Source organism: Mytilus trossulus, chromosome 14 (assembly GCF_036588685.1).
Source record: "Mytilus trossulus isolate FHL-02 chromosome 14, PNRI_Mtr1.1.1.hap1, whole genome shotgun sequence".
In the NCBI taxonomy this organism is placed as follows: Eukaryota; Metazoa; Mollusca; class Bivalvia; order Mytilida; family Mytilidae; genus Mytilus; species Mytilus trossulus.
Window position 1 is genome coordinate 24,067,756 of NC_086386.1, and position 16,826 is coordinate 24,084,581.

At 31.6% G+C, this 16,826-nt stretch overlaps 1 protein-coding gene across 1 annotated transcript in view; it reads left to right on the top strand.

Annotated features, from left to right (window-relative positions):
- LOC134695629 (putative ankyrin repeat protein RF_0381) overlaps positions 1–16,826 on the top strand; it is a 29,291-nt gene that overhangs the window by 10,356 nt on the left and 2,109 nt on the right. Inside the window, exons 5-22 of the mRNA XM_063556942.1 lie at positions 518–616; positions 1,742–1,810; positions 3,137–3,223; positions 4,111–4,194; positions 5,595–5,684; positions 6,399–6,521; positions 7,334–7,429; positions 8,342–8,452; positions 8,961–9,029; positions 9,389–9,478; positions 10,278–10,358; positions 10,821–10,931; positions 11,531–11,632; positions 12,105–12,209; positions 12,627–12,695; positions 13,891–13,932; positions 15,890–15,994; positions 16,606–16,722. Of these exons, the coding sequence (XP_063413012.1) occupies positions 518–616; positions 1,742–1,810; positions 3,137–3,223; positions 4,111–4,194; positions 5,595–5,684; positions 6,399–6,521; positions 7,334–7,429; positions 8,342–8,452; positions 8,961–9,029; positions 9,389–9,478; positions 10,278–10,358; positions 10,821–10,931; positions 11,531–11,632; positions 12,105–12,209; positions 12,627–12,695; positions 13,891–13,932; positions 15,890–15,994; positions 16,606–16,722 (1,650 nt within the window). The remainder of the gene's footprint in view (positions 1–517; positions 617–1,741; positions 1,811–3,136; positions 3,224–4,110; positions 4,195–5,594; positions 5,685–6,398; positions 6,522–7,333; positions 7,430–8,341; positions 8,453–8,960; positions 9,030–9,388; positions 9,479–10,277; positions 10,359–10,820; positions 10,932–11,530; positions 11,633–12,104; positions 12,210–12,626; positions 12,696–13,890; positions 13,933–15,889; positions 15,995–16,605; positions 16,723–16,826) is intronic.

Here is a 16,826-nt window from a genome sequence, read left to right on the forward strand (position 1 = left end):
TGAGGAGGGTTACACTCAGGTCATTATGCATACTGAAAAATATGTCAACAAATTGCTTCCTGGAAGCAGCAATTAAAAATAAGAAAAATTCTTCTAAATGTGGACAAATTAAAGCATTTTTCTCAGAAAAAAAATATATGTACATAAGTTGTATAATGAAAACTATCCATTTTGTGATAAAAAACATATGCATATTTTTTTTTAATTTGAGGTTTCTTCTGACTTTAAGAACTGTTTCATAATAAATCTGTTTGGGAGATGGCAGCCATTTAATTTAATTAAAATACTATTGCGAATTCATTTTATGTTTGGAAATATTCAAAGTTTTCAGTGTTACTGAGAAGAGAGCAATATCATATTAAATCTATATTGAATTTGTCATACCCTTATATAAGTTTGTGGGGCATGTGATATTAAAGAAAAACTAGCATTTCATCCCCATTTAATCACTTAGCATTCATTAAAACTTTCAATATGATATATTTTCTTTAATATTGTTTTTCGCTCTTATTTTCAGTTTGGTTACACCCCATTGCATGTTACTACATTTAAAAAGAACTGTTTACATGTGTATGATGTCATGGCAAATGGTGCTGATTTACATCTCAAAGATCAGGTAAAATATAGGATTAGGTGAACATATTGGGAAATGCTAAATTGTTATTAGCTTTTTAGTAACTGATATTTTACACAGTTCTTCATCATGATAATATAATTTAATGTGTTAATATGTTTTATTTATGCCCTGTTCAAAACATGAGCGAGATGAGGGGTAACATGAATAACAGATAATGTTTTTGAGTTTAGTGTATCGTCCATTTTCACTGAACTAGTTCACATTTTGATTTAGGGACCAGCTGAAGCCCACCCATGGACCCTAGATTTTCTCGCTGCTTTGAATATCCATTGGTGGTCTTCAGGTGTTATCTGCTCTTTGGTCCGGTTGCTGTCTCTTCGACATATTTCCCATTTCTATTCTCGATTTTAATGTTTCCATTGAAAAATTGTTAAATCCCTTTTATCAAACGAAGAATTTTTTTCTGTTTTAAATTTGAAATTTGCATAAAAGTCTACACAGAACATTTTTCTGAAGATTTGTTTTTATAGTAATAAAAAAAGGCATAGAATATGAAAAGTACAATTTTTTGCTGTCAGACAATGTACTGTCGTTTATTATAGCATTATTCTTGTTCAACTTACTGCAGAAACTGTGAAAAAAAAAAATAATTCCAAAAGTTGTTGATAAAAAGTGAAATGAAAAGACTTTATTTGTTTGGTTTCTCTATCTGTTATTGGTGTAAGTTCAACAGATAATTTTCTGTTATGAATACATCTTTTAACCAAGTTCAAGTGAAATGCAACAACCAAGTTAAAAAAGTGTCCATATTTTTTGCATTGTAGAAACCAGACATATTGTCAAACAACAACAAATGCTCAGAACCTTAAGAGGGGGATAGGACCTTTATCGGGACTCCTGGATCCGGTGTTTTAAGCTCAGGATTTTGGGATGACCCTTTCGGGATCTTGGAATTCTTTTTTCGAATTTCGAGATGTTGGGATTTAGATTTATTTAAATTCAGGACCATAGGATTTGGGTTTTTAAGCCCAGGATTTTGGTATCAGGACCCCTCAACCCCCTTCACTTAAAATAAGACTTCATTGAGAAGCAATGGCTTTAATGATCTAAAAATGGTGTTTTGAACCTGATTTTATAGGGTTAAATTTGATTTATATTTTACAGTGGGGAAAGACATCTTATGACATGGCTGCAGAAAATGCTTACTGGAGACAGGCTTATGAAAAATATAAGGTAAGCAGAAATCTCAAGATGTGGAAAGATGAATATAAGGTAAGCAAAAATCTCAAGATGTGGAAAGATAAATATAAGGTAAGCAGAAATCTCAAGATGTGGAATTAGGAGATAACTTTATTGTATTTAAAGCTCTGATGGCATCAATTAGGGATTTGATGGTCGCAAATTAAGTTTACTGGCGACGCATTAGTGGAGACAGTAAATGGGTATTTGAGACCATCAAATCCCCAATTGATGCCGTCGGAGCTTAAAATACAATATTGTTATCTCCATTCTAATGAAACTGACAGAAATCAACGTTAAAGCATGTATTTAAAATTTGTCATATGCCGTCTGTAATTGTGCCAACGTCCAATAGCATCAATTGCCAATTGATGCCATGTAAATAAATGATGTTATCCAATCAAAATGAACGTTACAAACGTTGTTGCATTAGAATGATAAATATAAGGTAAGCAGAAATCTCAAGATGTGGAAAGATAAATATAAGGTAAGCAGAAATCTCAAGATGTGGAATGTTAAATATAAGGTAAGCAGAAATCTCAAGATGTGGAATGATAAATATAAGGTAAGCAGAAATCTCAAGATGTGGAAAGATAAATATAAGGTAAGCAGAAATCTCAAGATGTGGAAAGATAAATATAAGGTGAGCAGAAATCTCAAGATGTGGAATGATAAATATAAGGTAAGCAGAAATCTCAAGATGTGGAATGATAAATATAAGGTAAGCAGAAATCTCAAGATGTGGAATGAAAAATATAAGGTAAGCAGAAATATCAAAATGTGGAAAGATAAATATAAGGTAAGCAGAAATATCAAGATGTGGAACGATAAATATAAGGTAAGCAGAAATATCGAGCTGTGAAATGATAAATATAAGTTAAGCAGAAATCTCAAGATGTGGAATGATAAATATAAGTTAAGCAGAAATCTCAAGATGTGGAATGATAAACTGAAGGTTAGGGAATATCTTGAAATGATGTATGATGATGAATAACATTAGGGAAAAACTCAAGGTGTAGAATGACAAATATAAGGTAAGGGCTATTCCAGAAAAAAATGTATTGGGGGGGTTGGAAGGCAGTTTTTGTCAGCACCCGCCACCCAGACAATTGTAATTGAGAATTATAGTGCATTATAGTGTGAAAAGTTGCTCTGATACCATCCCCCATGTATTATTGATACAATGTGCCTTCCAACCCCCCATACATTTTTTTCTGGAATAGCCCTAAGGAAATTGAAAGATGTAGAATGACTTATATTATAAGGTATACAACTGTAGAATCTGATTATATATATTAATATGTAATTATTTTTTTGCAGCCTGGCATGTTTACAGCAGTTCAAGACCATGATGTAAAGAGAGTAAAGGAGTTATTACAATGTTGGTTTAAAGTTGATAGTTACAAGGTTAGTGATCAGTATGAATTACTGCACAACATACAAATAAGAATATGTGCCATTTAAAATAAGACATCTGTATACTGTGAGCAAATGACACAAGCTTAAGTTTAGGAAGGATAAAGTATATATTACACTTGTTAGAAGATAATTGTTTTAAGTCAATGAAGAGTGAATTAATTATTAGCATGAGGGCTTAATATTAGTTGGTCATCACATAAAGAGGGAAAATAAAGGATTTCTGACATTGTTGGTTTAAAGCTTATCATTATATAAGGGATGTTAACATGGTAAATATAACTGAGAGTTCAAAATGTTGAAAGTAAACTATGTTTTTTTTCGTAAAATAAATATTATAAAACTAGAAAAGTAATACTGATGTCTTTGAATTATTGCATTATTTAGCTGCTATTACATTTATCCAATCACACGTTCTGTTTTTTTCTGTATTTATAATTTAAAATGAAAATAAGAAGATGCAGTAAGATTACCAATGAGGCAACATTCAACCAGAGACCACATAAAGTAGATGAGTTCCTTTTATTGTTATCCTCTTTACTAAAACATAGGCAATGGTACAGTTGGTCACATTTGATTTATGAAATCTTTATGGAATAAAGTAATGTACCATCTAGAATTATCAGAATTGCATTAACTAAGAATTTTTTAAATTCAGATTATACTCTTTTTATTACATTTGGCTGTTATACCATTAATGTCACTTGTTACACCATAACCCAAAATGATATTTGCAAACTGAACCCTCTGATACTGATATTTAAAGATCAGATGTCCAATAATTTACATTTCTTTAGTTTTATTTTCTTGTCTTTTACATGCATCTATCTGCATGCAGACATGTATTTTGTATTTTGTAAAAATGTATATTTTGACAGAATGGTCAAACATTGCGACAGTTTGCAGCTGCACACAAGTTCCATGATATTGTTCTTATCTTAGACCAACATAAAGCCACCATGGTAAGTACATCCTGTCATTGTTGTTGCACATAAGAAATTTTAGAAAAGAAGGCCAGATATATATTGGAATTGCCCTGGTTATGCAGAGTTTGCGACAAATTTTTTCCTCTTGTGGTCCTTGAAGAAAATCTGCTTGTCCTCACTATTAATCTATTGAAAAATACTAAAATTGTGTCAGTCCTATGCAAAATTTTGGTAGTGAAATCCTGAGGACTGACATTCTTCATGAACTCTGGTTATGTATTTGACACTCAGTGTAGTGAAATTTTCATCACATATTCTCAGGGTTTCAAGGTTTTCTCAAACTTGTTAGCAATCTTGATGTAATAATACTCTACTCTGTCACCACTCAACTTCATGTTTATGGGTATATGTGGAATGGTTTCCCATTTGTCTAAAAACAATACATATCAAAGGTTCATGAAATTTGTTATCAAACTTAAATGAAGACACTCAGCTTTACAGTATAATGTATTTTGACATCCCTTACCCAAAAACTTAATAATTACTGAGCACTAACACATAATGGTCATGTATGAAATTTTTTCTACTTTTTTTCTCTGGAACATTTCATGAAATTTTGTATCAAGCTTCAAATAATAGATATAGGAAGATGTGGTGTGAGTGCAAATGAGACAACTCTCCATCCAAATAACAATTTATAAAAGTAAACCTTTATAGATCAATGTACGGCTTTCAAAACAGAGCCTTGGCTCACACCAAACAACAAGCTATAATGGGCCCCAAAATTACTAGTGTAAAACCTTTCAAACAGAAAAACCAACAGTCTAATCTATATAAAAAAATGAGAAACACGTATAAATTACATAAACAAACAACAATTACTGTACATCAGATTCCTGACTTAGGACAGGTAAGCATGCTTTACCATGAGATATATTTTTACTTCCATCACAGAACAGAATTATTATGATGGAGTAATCACTAGCTAGTTAGCTTATTGCTAACATTTTAACTTATTTGTTTGATATCCAAGGAGCAATGGTAAATAACTATATAGTTTGATCTTCAAAACTTCTGAAGGCAAGAGAATTCTTTCCAATTTCCAGAAAAAAATGTATGGGGGGGGTTGGAAGGCAGTTTTTGTCAGCACCCGCCACCCATACAATTGTAATTGAGAATTATAGTGCATTATAGTGAGAAAAGTTGCTATGATACCCATCACCCATGATGTATTATTAATACAATGTGCCTTCCAACCCCCCCCCCCCCCCATACAATTTTTTCTTGAATAGCCCTTAGATAAATGTTGTATGGCAACTATGTACATATAAATACTATACCTTATCAGAATTCAATGTTATGTGCATTTATACTTGTGTTTAAAAAATAGATTTGTAATACATAAATTAAATCTAGATTTTTGTGTTCAATTGCAGAATGTTGTGTATGGAGTAAAAGAAAGAAACTATGAGAAAGTTAGAATGGCCTTGAAGAAATCATGGTGTAAAGTTAACTTTCTCAACATGGTAATTACATGTAAATAGTTGGGTGAATCTCTCTCCTTCAAAAGATGTTCATCATAAAAAGATGAAACATCATCTGTTCTGAACTAATCTACAGTTATCAAAATTTACTATAAACACAGTTTTTACCAGCTTACAGGTTTTTGTCCTATATAAATTATATGAATAAAGATAATAGCTCTATATCGAGAATTCACATACAAGAGACATGAATTAGGAGATATAACTGTATTGTATCTTAAGCTCAGACAGCATCTATTGGTGATTTGATGGTGGCAAATTAAGTTTACTGGCAAGGTGTAGTGGAGTCAGTAAACGGGTTTTTGCGACCATCAAATAACCAATTGATGTTGTCAATGATTAAAATACAACATTGTTATCTCCATTCAAAAGAAACTGATAGAAAACAACGTTAAAACATACATTTAAAATCTGTCATACATCATCTGCGCTTGTTAGTTCTCATTTTAATTTTGTATGTGGCACAAACTAGTTAATGTATAAGATGAGAAGAATGTGTTCCTGGATATACCATTTACATAGTTTTACAACACTCTTTTAACATATTTGCAAAACATATTTATTTTTATGGCAAAGATTAAAATATTTGCCAAAAAAATGCCATAGTGTTGTTTACCAACACCAACTTCATCTAAGGGTTTTAATGGCTGGTTCTAAATAGTAACAAATGTATCAACTATTTGTATTAATTTTCAGTCCTTGAACAAGCCCCACATTTTACAGCATGCCCTAAAGATGAAAGATTTTGAGTTGGTGAAGATGTTATGTGAAGCTGGAGCAGACATTAATTTAAGAGTTCTTGTAAATGAATATTTTTGGGTATGTGGAATTAATATTCTTTAAAGAAGGGGAATGTCAATATGATTAGTAACTATTCTTGGACTAGCTAATGTAAATATGTGCTCTTCATTTCAAACATGCGGTAGTACATGTATGCATTGTCAAGTATATTTTGTTGTACCTTTATAAAAAAAAGTAGATATCATGGTATGATTGTCAATAAGCCAATTCTCTACAAAATACAAAACAATGTAGAAGAAAGCAACTATAGGTCACTATACAGCCCAGGCCCGTAGCCAGAAATTTCCAAGAGTGGGGGGGGGGGGGGGGGGTGGGGGGGGGGGGGGGCGGGCGGGGGTCGTTTGACTCACAAACTCAACTTTAACAGTCACAATTTGAACAGAAAATTTACTTAAACAGCGCTTATTTGTTTTCAAGGGGGCATCGTCCGAACCGAACCCCCCAAACCCCCCTGGCTACGGGTATGCAGCCTTCAACATTGATTAAAACCTTACGCTATATTCAGCCATAAAACGCCCTAAAAATAACAAATGTAAAACATTTCAAATGAGAAAACTGACAGACGGGGTAAAACATAAATGGTGCCAAAATCTCCTTTAACTTAAGGCAGTAGTGTTACAGCACAACATAAGAACAAAGTGACCTATATAAAATTAATAAAAAAGGGCATAACTGAGCTGAAAGATACAAAGCATTTAAACAACTTGCAAAAAACACCAAAGACACAAAAACACAAAGAACAAATCTGAGATTCTCACAGTAACTGAAAGCTTGTTCAATTGTTCAAAGCCAATAACAAATATCTGTTAACCATTTTTGTTTTATTTTAGGGACCCTTGTATTTTGAAGCAATAAACAACCATACACCTCAAAATATAATGATGACAGTTCTCAAATCTGGTGCTAACTTCAGACTGAAAGACGAGGTAAACAGTGGTGTTAAAATATATTATTACAATAAATTACATTGAGTTCCCAGTTAAATAAAAACCGATAATTTCACATGTGAAATAAACTTGGTTATTTCACTCTCTGACGTCATACAACAATAGGCGTTTTCAAGACGTCGATAACGTCGGATCAAAACAAATTGTGAATGCGTAGGAAAAACATATAGTTCCTTACATTTTCTAAATTAATTTCATTAAAAAGCCATTAGCCAATGTAATAAAAAGTATAACTAATTGCTGTATTTGAATATCAAAAATAAGACAACCTGTGACCGAACGCCGCTATGGATTAAACTCGTGCTGCGCACTCGTTTAATCCATGCGTCTTTCGGTCACACGTTGTCTTATATTTGATATTCAAATACGGCGATTAGTTATACTATAAGCAACTTTTATTTAGAGTTAGTTTTACAAATAGATTGACAGTTTAAGTACATAATGTGGCAAATTAAACCAATTCAATTTGGTTTTAATGTTGATGGCTACTCTTTAAAATAGTCTGTACTACTTTTGTAGATGTAGGGAGATTGAGATCTTGACATATTTATTGTACATGTTTATTTATACTATATGTTAATCTTTTTTTATTCAATATGTTGTTGGACATATAAGCACAGCCCACTCTACATGGTTTTTTGAAATTACACATAATACTGGTCAAGAAAGGGTAAAACGCGAAATAAAGTATCCGCAAAAATAAGTTGGTTTACAGTATATCGTACAGTTCACATGCCCATTCTTTAGATTCTATTCATGGTCAATAGTTTTTTGGTCAGGTTGTTATCTCTATGACAGATTCTCAATTCAATGTCAACAACTTATTTATGAGATATGCTCATGCAATAGTAAATTTACAAAATGATGTTTCAAGTTGTATTTTTATTTCAGAGAGGAAGAACCGGTATTGTGTATGCCTTGGATAAGACCAATGGATGTCTTCCATTAGAAATCTTTAACTTCCTCTTGAAAAATGGATCTTACTTAGCTGATAGAGATAATGTAAGTTTTATATTTTTAAAAATGTTCTTTTGTGTAATTCATTCCTAAGAGACTTACTGTTTTCAATCTAGATCTCTAAAACTTTAAGAAAAAGATATACAAATATAAGTGTTTTACACCTACAGTTTACATGGAATTGTTTGAAAATTTTATTCCCATCATTCCAGAGGGGGGATAGGAGGGGTCCTGATCCCTAAATACCGGGCTTAAAAACATGAAATCCCGAGGTCCTGAATTAAAATAAAGTAAATCCTGACGTCCTGAAATTTGAAAAAAAGAATTCCTGGATCCCAAACGGGTCAATCCCGAAATCCCCAGCTTAAAAACACCCCATCCAGGAGTCCTGATAAAGGTCCTATCCCCCCTCATTCCATTCTTGGAAAATTATTCTTCCATTTCATATTTCTATATTTGAATGTTCATTAAGGACAAATCATCATTGTTTAAAAGAAAAGTAATGTGTAAATGACAGTTCGACATTAAGTATTTGATATTTACTTTATTGTAGACTGGAGTAACTGTTCGAGATGTTGCCTCATTTGCCAGGAGGTCAGATGTAAGGGATCTTATAGACAAGGTATGGTTTAATTGTTAATCTTTTTTACCATTTCAGTAGTCTTAACATATAAAGTATAAACACAATATTTTATAAAAGCCTCTCCATGTACTATTGGAATTAATGTAGAATGTTGATGTTATGATGCAAAAATGTATTTATGTGAGTCTTACAAATAAGCAGTCTTATTAGGGCAAATTAAAGATCGAATATGGTTATTTTTAAATTTGCTAATTAAATTGGGGACACATATTGCCTTTACTCCTTTAAACACAATATATAGTACACTTAAATAGTGGTTTGTTTTTTCTTTAACATGAAATTTGCAAGTCTATGTTATAAAAAGGATGAATTCTTACTTTTATATGATATATTTTCAGTTTTATGTTAAAATCATCCGAGATTCTGATATAGAGAAGCTGGAACAGTTGGCCTGTGATGGGTATGATAATATGTTGCATGAATTCAATGTAAGTAACAGATAAAGGTGATGTTTGATATAAAAAGTCTTTTCTATAAATAACTCTGTAGCAATTTATCAATTACTTTGTTGTGATCATTTGATTATCTCAATCTAATCAAAATTAAGAAATGACTAACACAGAATTATTAAAATAGTCTTGTATTGAGATCTCAATGGAGAGAAAAATAGAGTGCAAGGAAAACATGATGTTTGATAAAGTTAACATTGAGGGGAAATGATGAATTTAACATTGAGGGGGAAAGATAGTTTAATTAACATAGCAAGATCAACACAGGAATGAGCAGAAACTGATTTTTTTGGTAGGAGAGTGAAGACAAAAAATATGCAATATCTCAAAACAATCAATGTTCTTTTGGAAGCTTGCAGACTATTTAAGAATATCATGAACTATGGATAGAGCTCAGTGAAAATGGAAAATAGTATAGAGAATGGAAATAGGGAATGTGCCAAAGAGACAACTACCTGACCAAATGGCAGAAAACAGCTCAAGGCCACTAATGGGTCTTCTGTATCTAAAGTCTCAAAAACTACCAAGAAAAATATATTGTAAAATTAGAAATTATTGCATACACTTTTTATCACCATTTTTTAAGAAAAAACAAAAAAGTATGATTAATTATTGTGTTTTCAGGAAAATCTGCACACAGTTTAATTCACCAGATATATCGGATGCAATTGTTTAATGCAACACACATCCAATGACATAATTCACATTATTAAAAGCCTAGCTATAATTTCTGAATCTACAAAAAGTGAAATGTCTAACCATCTGATTTATATTTCAGTATAGGGATGCTTTTATATATGCAGCGGGCAATACAACTGATGAAGCAGGCAAATTTGTAACATGGCTTCCAAAGTTTCTGGTAAGTTATAGATACTGTGGTTTCATTATTATTTATTGGATACCAACTTTCATGGAAAAAGTTTGAATCTTCAGCCAATTACAAATTTCTATTGGAGTTGTATTCAGAGATTGGTAAAACCATCAAATATCCACAAAAATGCAAAATTTCCTTGATCTACAAAAATTGATATCCATAAAAATTAATGAATCCACAGTAATACAAAAAAAACTCTAGTATAAGAAAGAAACAAGTTTGAATTTTTCATTAACTTCATTGTAGCAATAATGTCTCTAGCAATTGCAAAGAACTGTATATTAAATTACTATCACTTTTATTTAACTGTGTTTTTTTTAAACTTTATTTGTAAAAAATGTTGTGATTCATTTTTCAAACTTAAGATCAGGTCAAGACACATCTCTGTGTAAACAGTTCATTCATTGAATTTGTTAAAAGTTTTTCACTATTGGATTTCTTTTTCAGTCACTTATGAAATCCCTCCAGCAGTCTGTGGAAGAAGAAGCATGTGGATTTATACAGAGATTGTTTGAGGACTGTGATAGACCGAAACTATTGGCTAACTGTAGAGATATGGTATTACATTTATGTATATATAAACAAGAAGATTTGGTATGATTACCAATAAGACAACTCTCCACAAGAGACCAAAATGACACAGACATTTACAACTATAGGTCATGGTATGGCCTTTAACAACTAGCTTGCCTGAGTGCAGTGTTTTAATTTTGTTTCTTTTACATTATAATTTGTAAATTACAAATAATAAGGACAAGAATAACATTTTACCATTCGGTAATTGGTGGATGTTGTTGTCTTTATTATTGCTTTAATGCTAATTTGTGTACATGTTTTAAAATAAAAGGTACCAATAAGTTGAATTTCTAGAAATAGGCAGGTTTTTTTTAGACAAGTGTAAAAAACAAGATTTATGTTGTGTTTATAGTGAAATGCATACATCAACTTATTATTTATATGTTTTATATGCGAGTATTGACCATATGAATGACCATATAATCTATATAAGAATAGAATTTGGAGAAATCTGTATCATTATTAATTTTTGTAATCTTGAACACTCTAATTTATGTTTTGTTTACACCATTCACAATTTTCTATGAAATAGGTACCATTTGTATTTCGTTAAAGAAAATCTTAACAATTCATTTATGCAGGGTTGGAGAACTCCTCTGATGCTGGCTACACTTCATGCTAGAGATGACATTGTCAGATACATACTGCTGACAGAAATGTGTGATATCAACTTACAAGACTGTGTATGTATATTACAGTTGTAATATTTACTCCTCTAAATGATGGATGCTTGGTCTCACATTATAAAGATTGCTAAGTCTTTGTTAGAACAGAAACAATTTTGCCTCATTTCAATAATTTATTTTATTTTAAGCATATTTTAAAACTTGTATGCATAATTGTGTGACATTTTTTTAAGTTGCATAAGTTCTTTCAAAATGTTTTATCACACTGTACAAAATTTGATGTCTATGTATACGAACATGATTGCTTCAAGTTATCAGAAGGTTATTCACAGCTTATTTTTGGACCATTTGAAGCCAATTCAGCTTAATACCCCCCCAAAAAACAACACATATATATACCTTTATTATTTTAGTCCATGGATATCATTTTGCTTTCTCATTTCTAACACATATATATAATAAAAAGTTAACCAGCTGGCATTATATATAATTAGCAAGTTATTGTTTAAGATTGCATCATTTTTTGTAGCAAGGAAGAACAGCACTGCATTACTCGTACATGTTAGATGTAGACGGAAAGAATATTAGGAAATATTTACTACATGCTGGAGTTGACACCAGTATCAAAGATAATGTAAGACTTTTATGATTAAAACAAAATGGGAGGTATATGTCGATGAGGCTACAAGCCCATGGCTAAAAAACAACAAAAAACATCAAGATTTCAAAACACATCACACGGTAGAGCTGACTTATATTTTGTGGGTTGTGTGGGTACGTGTAAACCATGAATTCAAATGTTCAACAAATAACAAATTTTCTATAGGCTTTGTATGTAGAGATTGGCAAAACCTTGAAATCAAATTCCAACAAAATTAACATTTTCCTCATTGAATGAAAAATGATACCCTTGAAAAAAAAATGAATTCACAGTATCATGTGAGCCAACACATTGAACATTTTGTTGATCATATCTGATTTGTTCAAAGCAAGACATTTAAAACATCTCCAAAGCCCCTAAGTTGTGATTTATCTCTATTCTTTATTTCAGAAAAACAAACTGCCCAGTGATTATGAGGACATTCCAAATAAAGATGAATGGCTTGACAAAGAAATAAATGTATGTATAATTCTCACTACATTGAAGACCCATTGGTTGCCTACGGCTGTTGTCTTCTCTGTGGTCGGGTGGTTGTCGCTTTGACACATTCACCATTTCCTTTCTCAAATTTATAAATCATTATTGCCAGAAATTTGTTTAAGTCTTGCATAAGAAAGTTAGATAGTGTTATAGTTAGGTCAATGCAGAATTGATAACTCACATTTAACTCTTTTTGTTAAATTGGAAGGATCCTTATAAGAATTGGAAAGATCTTTATGAAATTGGACAGAATTTATAAATACAAATTGCTTAGAATATTTTATGCATGGTATTAGTTGAAAGCCCAATACAGAGAGAGTCAGATAAATAAATGTAAAAAATTTGTGAAGAGAGTAATCACATTTTCTTGTCTATAACACTTAAGGGCATACGATACAGTTACAGGGGAGGTAATGACGTTGCTAAAGTAAAATGTTATTTTCGCGACGTCAAACTGTGACATATTGGGAAAAGATGCACTTTTCGACTAATTTTTATCATTCAAACTGATTTAATTTGAAAACGAGTTCATGGACCCCTATTTTTCAAAACATCAATTTGTTTCATTTTGCAGGGAGATTATGTGACCCAAATTTTATAAAACTGTAAATAGAGGATTTTTTTTATTTTGATAAACATGCAGCAAATATGACGTATTTTCCTCAATTCATGAACATTTGATAAATATGAGTTATTTCTGAATAAAAAAATGCATAATTTTTTACGATACTTATAAGATACAGAAATTACCGATTATTTAACAAAAAACAATTTGTGTTTATCTTTTATTACAAAAAACTTTGTCTTTCTTTCGAAAAAGAAATTCCGGGCACAAATCCGAATTTTGAGCAAATATACAAAATTCCGACCTTTTTTTACTCTAAAAGTAGCACATGAAGGTATATTTTTTATTACATATTTGATTTAATCAGGTAAAAAATAGCCTATATGCAAATTTTCACGAACTTGTAAATACAGGATCAAAACTGTATCGTATGCCCTTAACAAGAACAGATAACTCCTTAGGGCATTTTATTTTATACAGTTCTATAGTATATACACACCAGGATTGAATTGGTTAAAGGATAAGTTGGGAAATTTCAAAATCTGTCGGTAAAAATATGACTGCAAGCTTTTTCAAAATAAGTAATGTTTTTTTTGTTTCTCTTGTCAGGCTGAATATGGAATGCCAAGGGAGATCATGTGCATGAAAAAGGTAAGTTTATTTCTCAAGTTAAACAGTCATCATTTTATATATAAGTATAGAAACTGCTGGTTACAATTGATTTTATTGATCTGTAGTTCGTAACTCATAAGGGTGATGGAAATAGTAAAGTAATACCATTGTATAAAGATATGACTAAAAATAAAAAACATGTTTAACCCTGCCATGTTTTTTGCACCAGTCTGAGGTCAGGAGCCTCTGTTCTTTGTTAGTCTTGTATGATTTTTAGCTCACCTGGCCCGAAGGGCCAAGTGAGCTTATGCCATCACTTGGCGTCCTTCGTCGTCTGACGTAGTCAGTCGTCGTCTGTCGTCGTAAACTATTTCAAGAATCTTCTCCTCTGAAACTACTGGGCCTAATACTTCCAAAATTTAACTGAATGTTCCTTAGGGTATCTAGTTTATAAATTGTATCCGAAGTTTTGATCTATCAACAAACATGGTTGCCATTGCTAAAAATAGAACATAGGGGTCAAATGCAGTTTTTGGCTTATAACTCAAAAACCAAAGCATTTAGAGCAAATCTGACATAGGTAATAATGTTTATCAGGTCAAGATCTATCTGCCCTGAAATTTTCAGATGAATCAGACAACCCGTTGTTGGGTTGCTTCCCCTGAATTGGTAATTTTAAGGAAATTTTGCTGTTTTTGGTTATTATCTTGAATATTATTATAGATAGAGATAAACTGTAAATAGCAATAATGTTCAGCAAAATAAGATTTACAAAGAAGTCAACATGACCGAAATGGTCAGTTGACCCCTTTAGGAGTTATTGCCCTTTATAGTCAATTTTTAACCATTTTTCGTAAATCTTGGTAATCTTTTACAAAAATCTTCTCCTCTGAAACTACTGGGCCAAATACTTCCATACTTTAACTGAATGTTCCTTAGGGTATCTAGTTTATAAATTGTATCCGAAGTTTTGATCTATCAACAAACATGGTCGCCATTGCTGAAAATAGAACATAGGGGTCAAATGCAGTTTTTGGCTTATAACTCAAAAACCAAAGCATTTAGAGCAATCTGACATGGGGTAATATTGTTTATCAGGTCAAGATCTATCTGCCCTGAAATTTTCAGATGAATCAGACAACCTGTTGTTGGGTTGATGCCCCTGAATTGATAATTTCAAGGACATTTTGCTGTTTTTGTTTATCATCTTGAATATTATTATAGATAAGAGATAAACTGTAAACAGCAATAATGTTCAGCAAAGTAAGATCTTCAAATAAGTCAATTTGACCAAAATTGTCAATTGACCCCTTAAGGAGTTATTGCCCTTTAAAGACTTTTTTCACAATTTGTTCATCATGTTGACTTACTTTAAAAAATCTTCTCCTTTGAAACTGCTGTATCAATTTCAGCCAAACTTAGGCTAAATGAGTTTCAGAGTATCTAGTATAAATTTTATATTTTATTTCCCTGTATGTCAAGAAACATAGCTCCTATAGCTAAAATAGAACATAGGAGAAAATGATTATTTTTTTTTGCTTTTGAAGAAAATAGGACGATCCAAAGAACATTTAAATAAATTGAAAAGCCAAAATAATCATTGATGAGAGATTTAACCAAAAGAATTAAGGTGAGCGATTCAGGCTCTTGAGAGCCTCTTGTTAATTTTAATTTCTTGTGTATAATGAGAAGTTTAGTTTGAGGTCCATTATCACTGAACTAGAATAGATATATGTTAAGGGGCCAGCTAAAGTACGCCTCTGGGTGCAGGAGTTTCTCGCTGCATTGAAGACCTATTGATGACCTTCTGCTGTTGTCTGTTCTTTGGTTGGGTTGTTGTCTCTTTGACACATTCCCCATTTCCATTCTCAATTTTATTTCATTCCAATGTGTCGGTTGAAAACATATATTTCCTTTTAAAAGTTAAAGAGATATTGATCTATAGGTTAAATTTCTTCATTAGATACTAACATGCATGATAATATATTACTTGTAGTATGAAGAGTTGAGGAGAATAATTAAAGGAAAGAAGAAAGGACTACAAGCATTCTCTAAAGCTTTGAAGAACTGTAAATATCCAGTGGCTGATTTCCCAATAATTGTAAGTTAAATTATTGCTGATTCAGAAGGAAAGATAAAGAGAAGATTGAGTGATCAGACAAAAGATTTAGGGTAGATTAAGATGAAATATGCCCCTTGGAAATACTAAATCTATTGGAAACTACATTGTATCAAGTCTTTATTTCTCTAGAATATTCATAATAGTTTTTTTTAAAAGATAGAAAAAATATATGTTTTTCAGTTATTGTCTCTCAAATAGAAAAGTATGTGCAACTTTGGGGACATTGGAATTTTATCCTTCATAACATAATACAAGTTTAACTATCACGAAGATGATTGTTTATAATACTGTGTTTTGAAATTAAGATTATTTACAACTAGTTTCCTTTGTTTCAGTCAAAGCAGAGAAAACATGTTCTTTGTTCAGTACAGTAAAGTTTATTATGTACTTCAATAAATAGTGAGATACAGCAATTTTTCAAACCTAAAACATATACACAAAAAACTTTGAATAGTTAACCAAAAATAAGAGTTTATTTTAACAATAATTGTGATAACTTTTTATTTCTTATAGTTATCTCCCCTAGAACAGGACTACAGAGATCTTATATTTCTGGCTGTTGATTATCGAAAACTTTTTATTTATTATAGTTATCTCCCCTAGTACAGGACTACAGAGATCTTATATTTCTGGCTGTTGATTATGGAAAACAAGACATTGCAGAACGACTGGCTGATCTTGATGCAGATTTAAAAAGAAAAGAAAAGGTATATCTGTAGAAGGAATTTTAAAGGCACATCGTATGTGCTATGTGTAACCAACAGACAGGGTGCATTGATTTCTCAGAACACTGCTAAAGAACATACTGTTT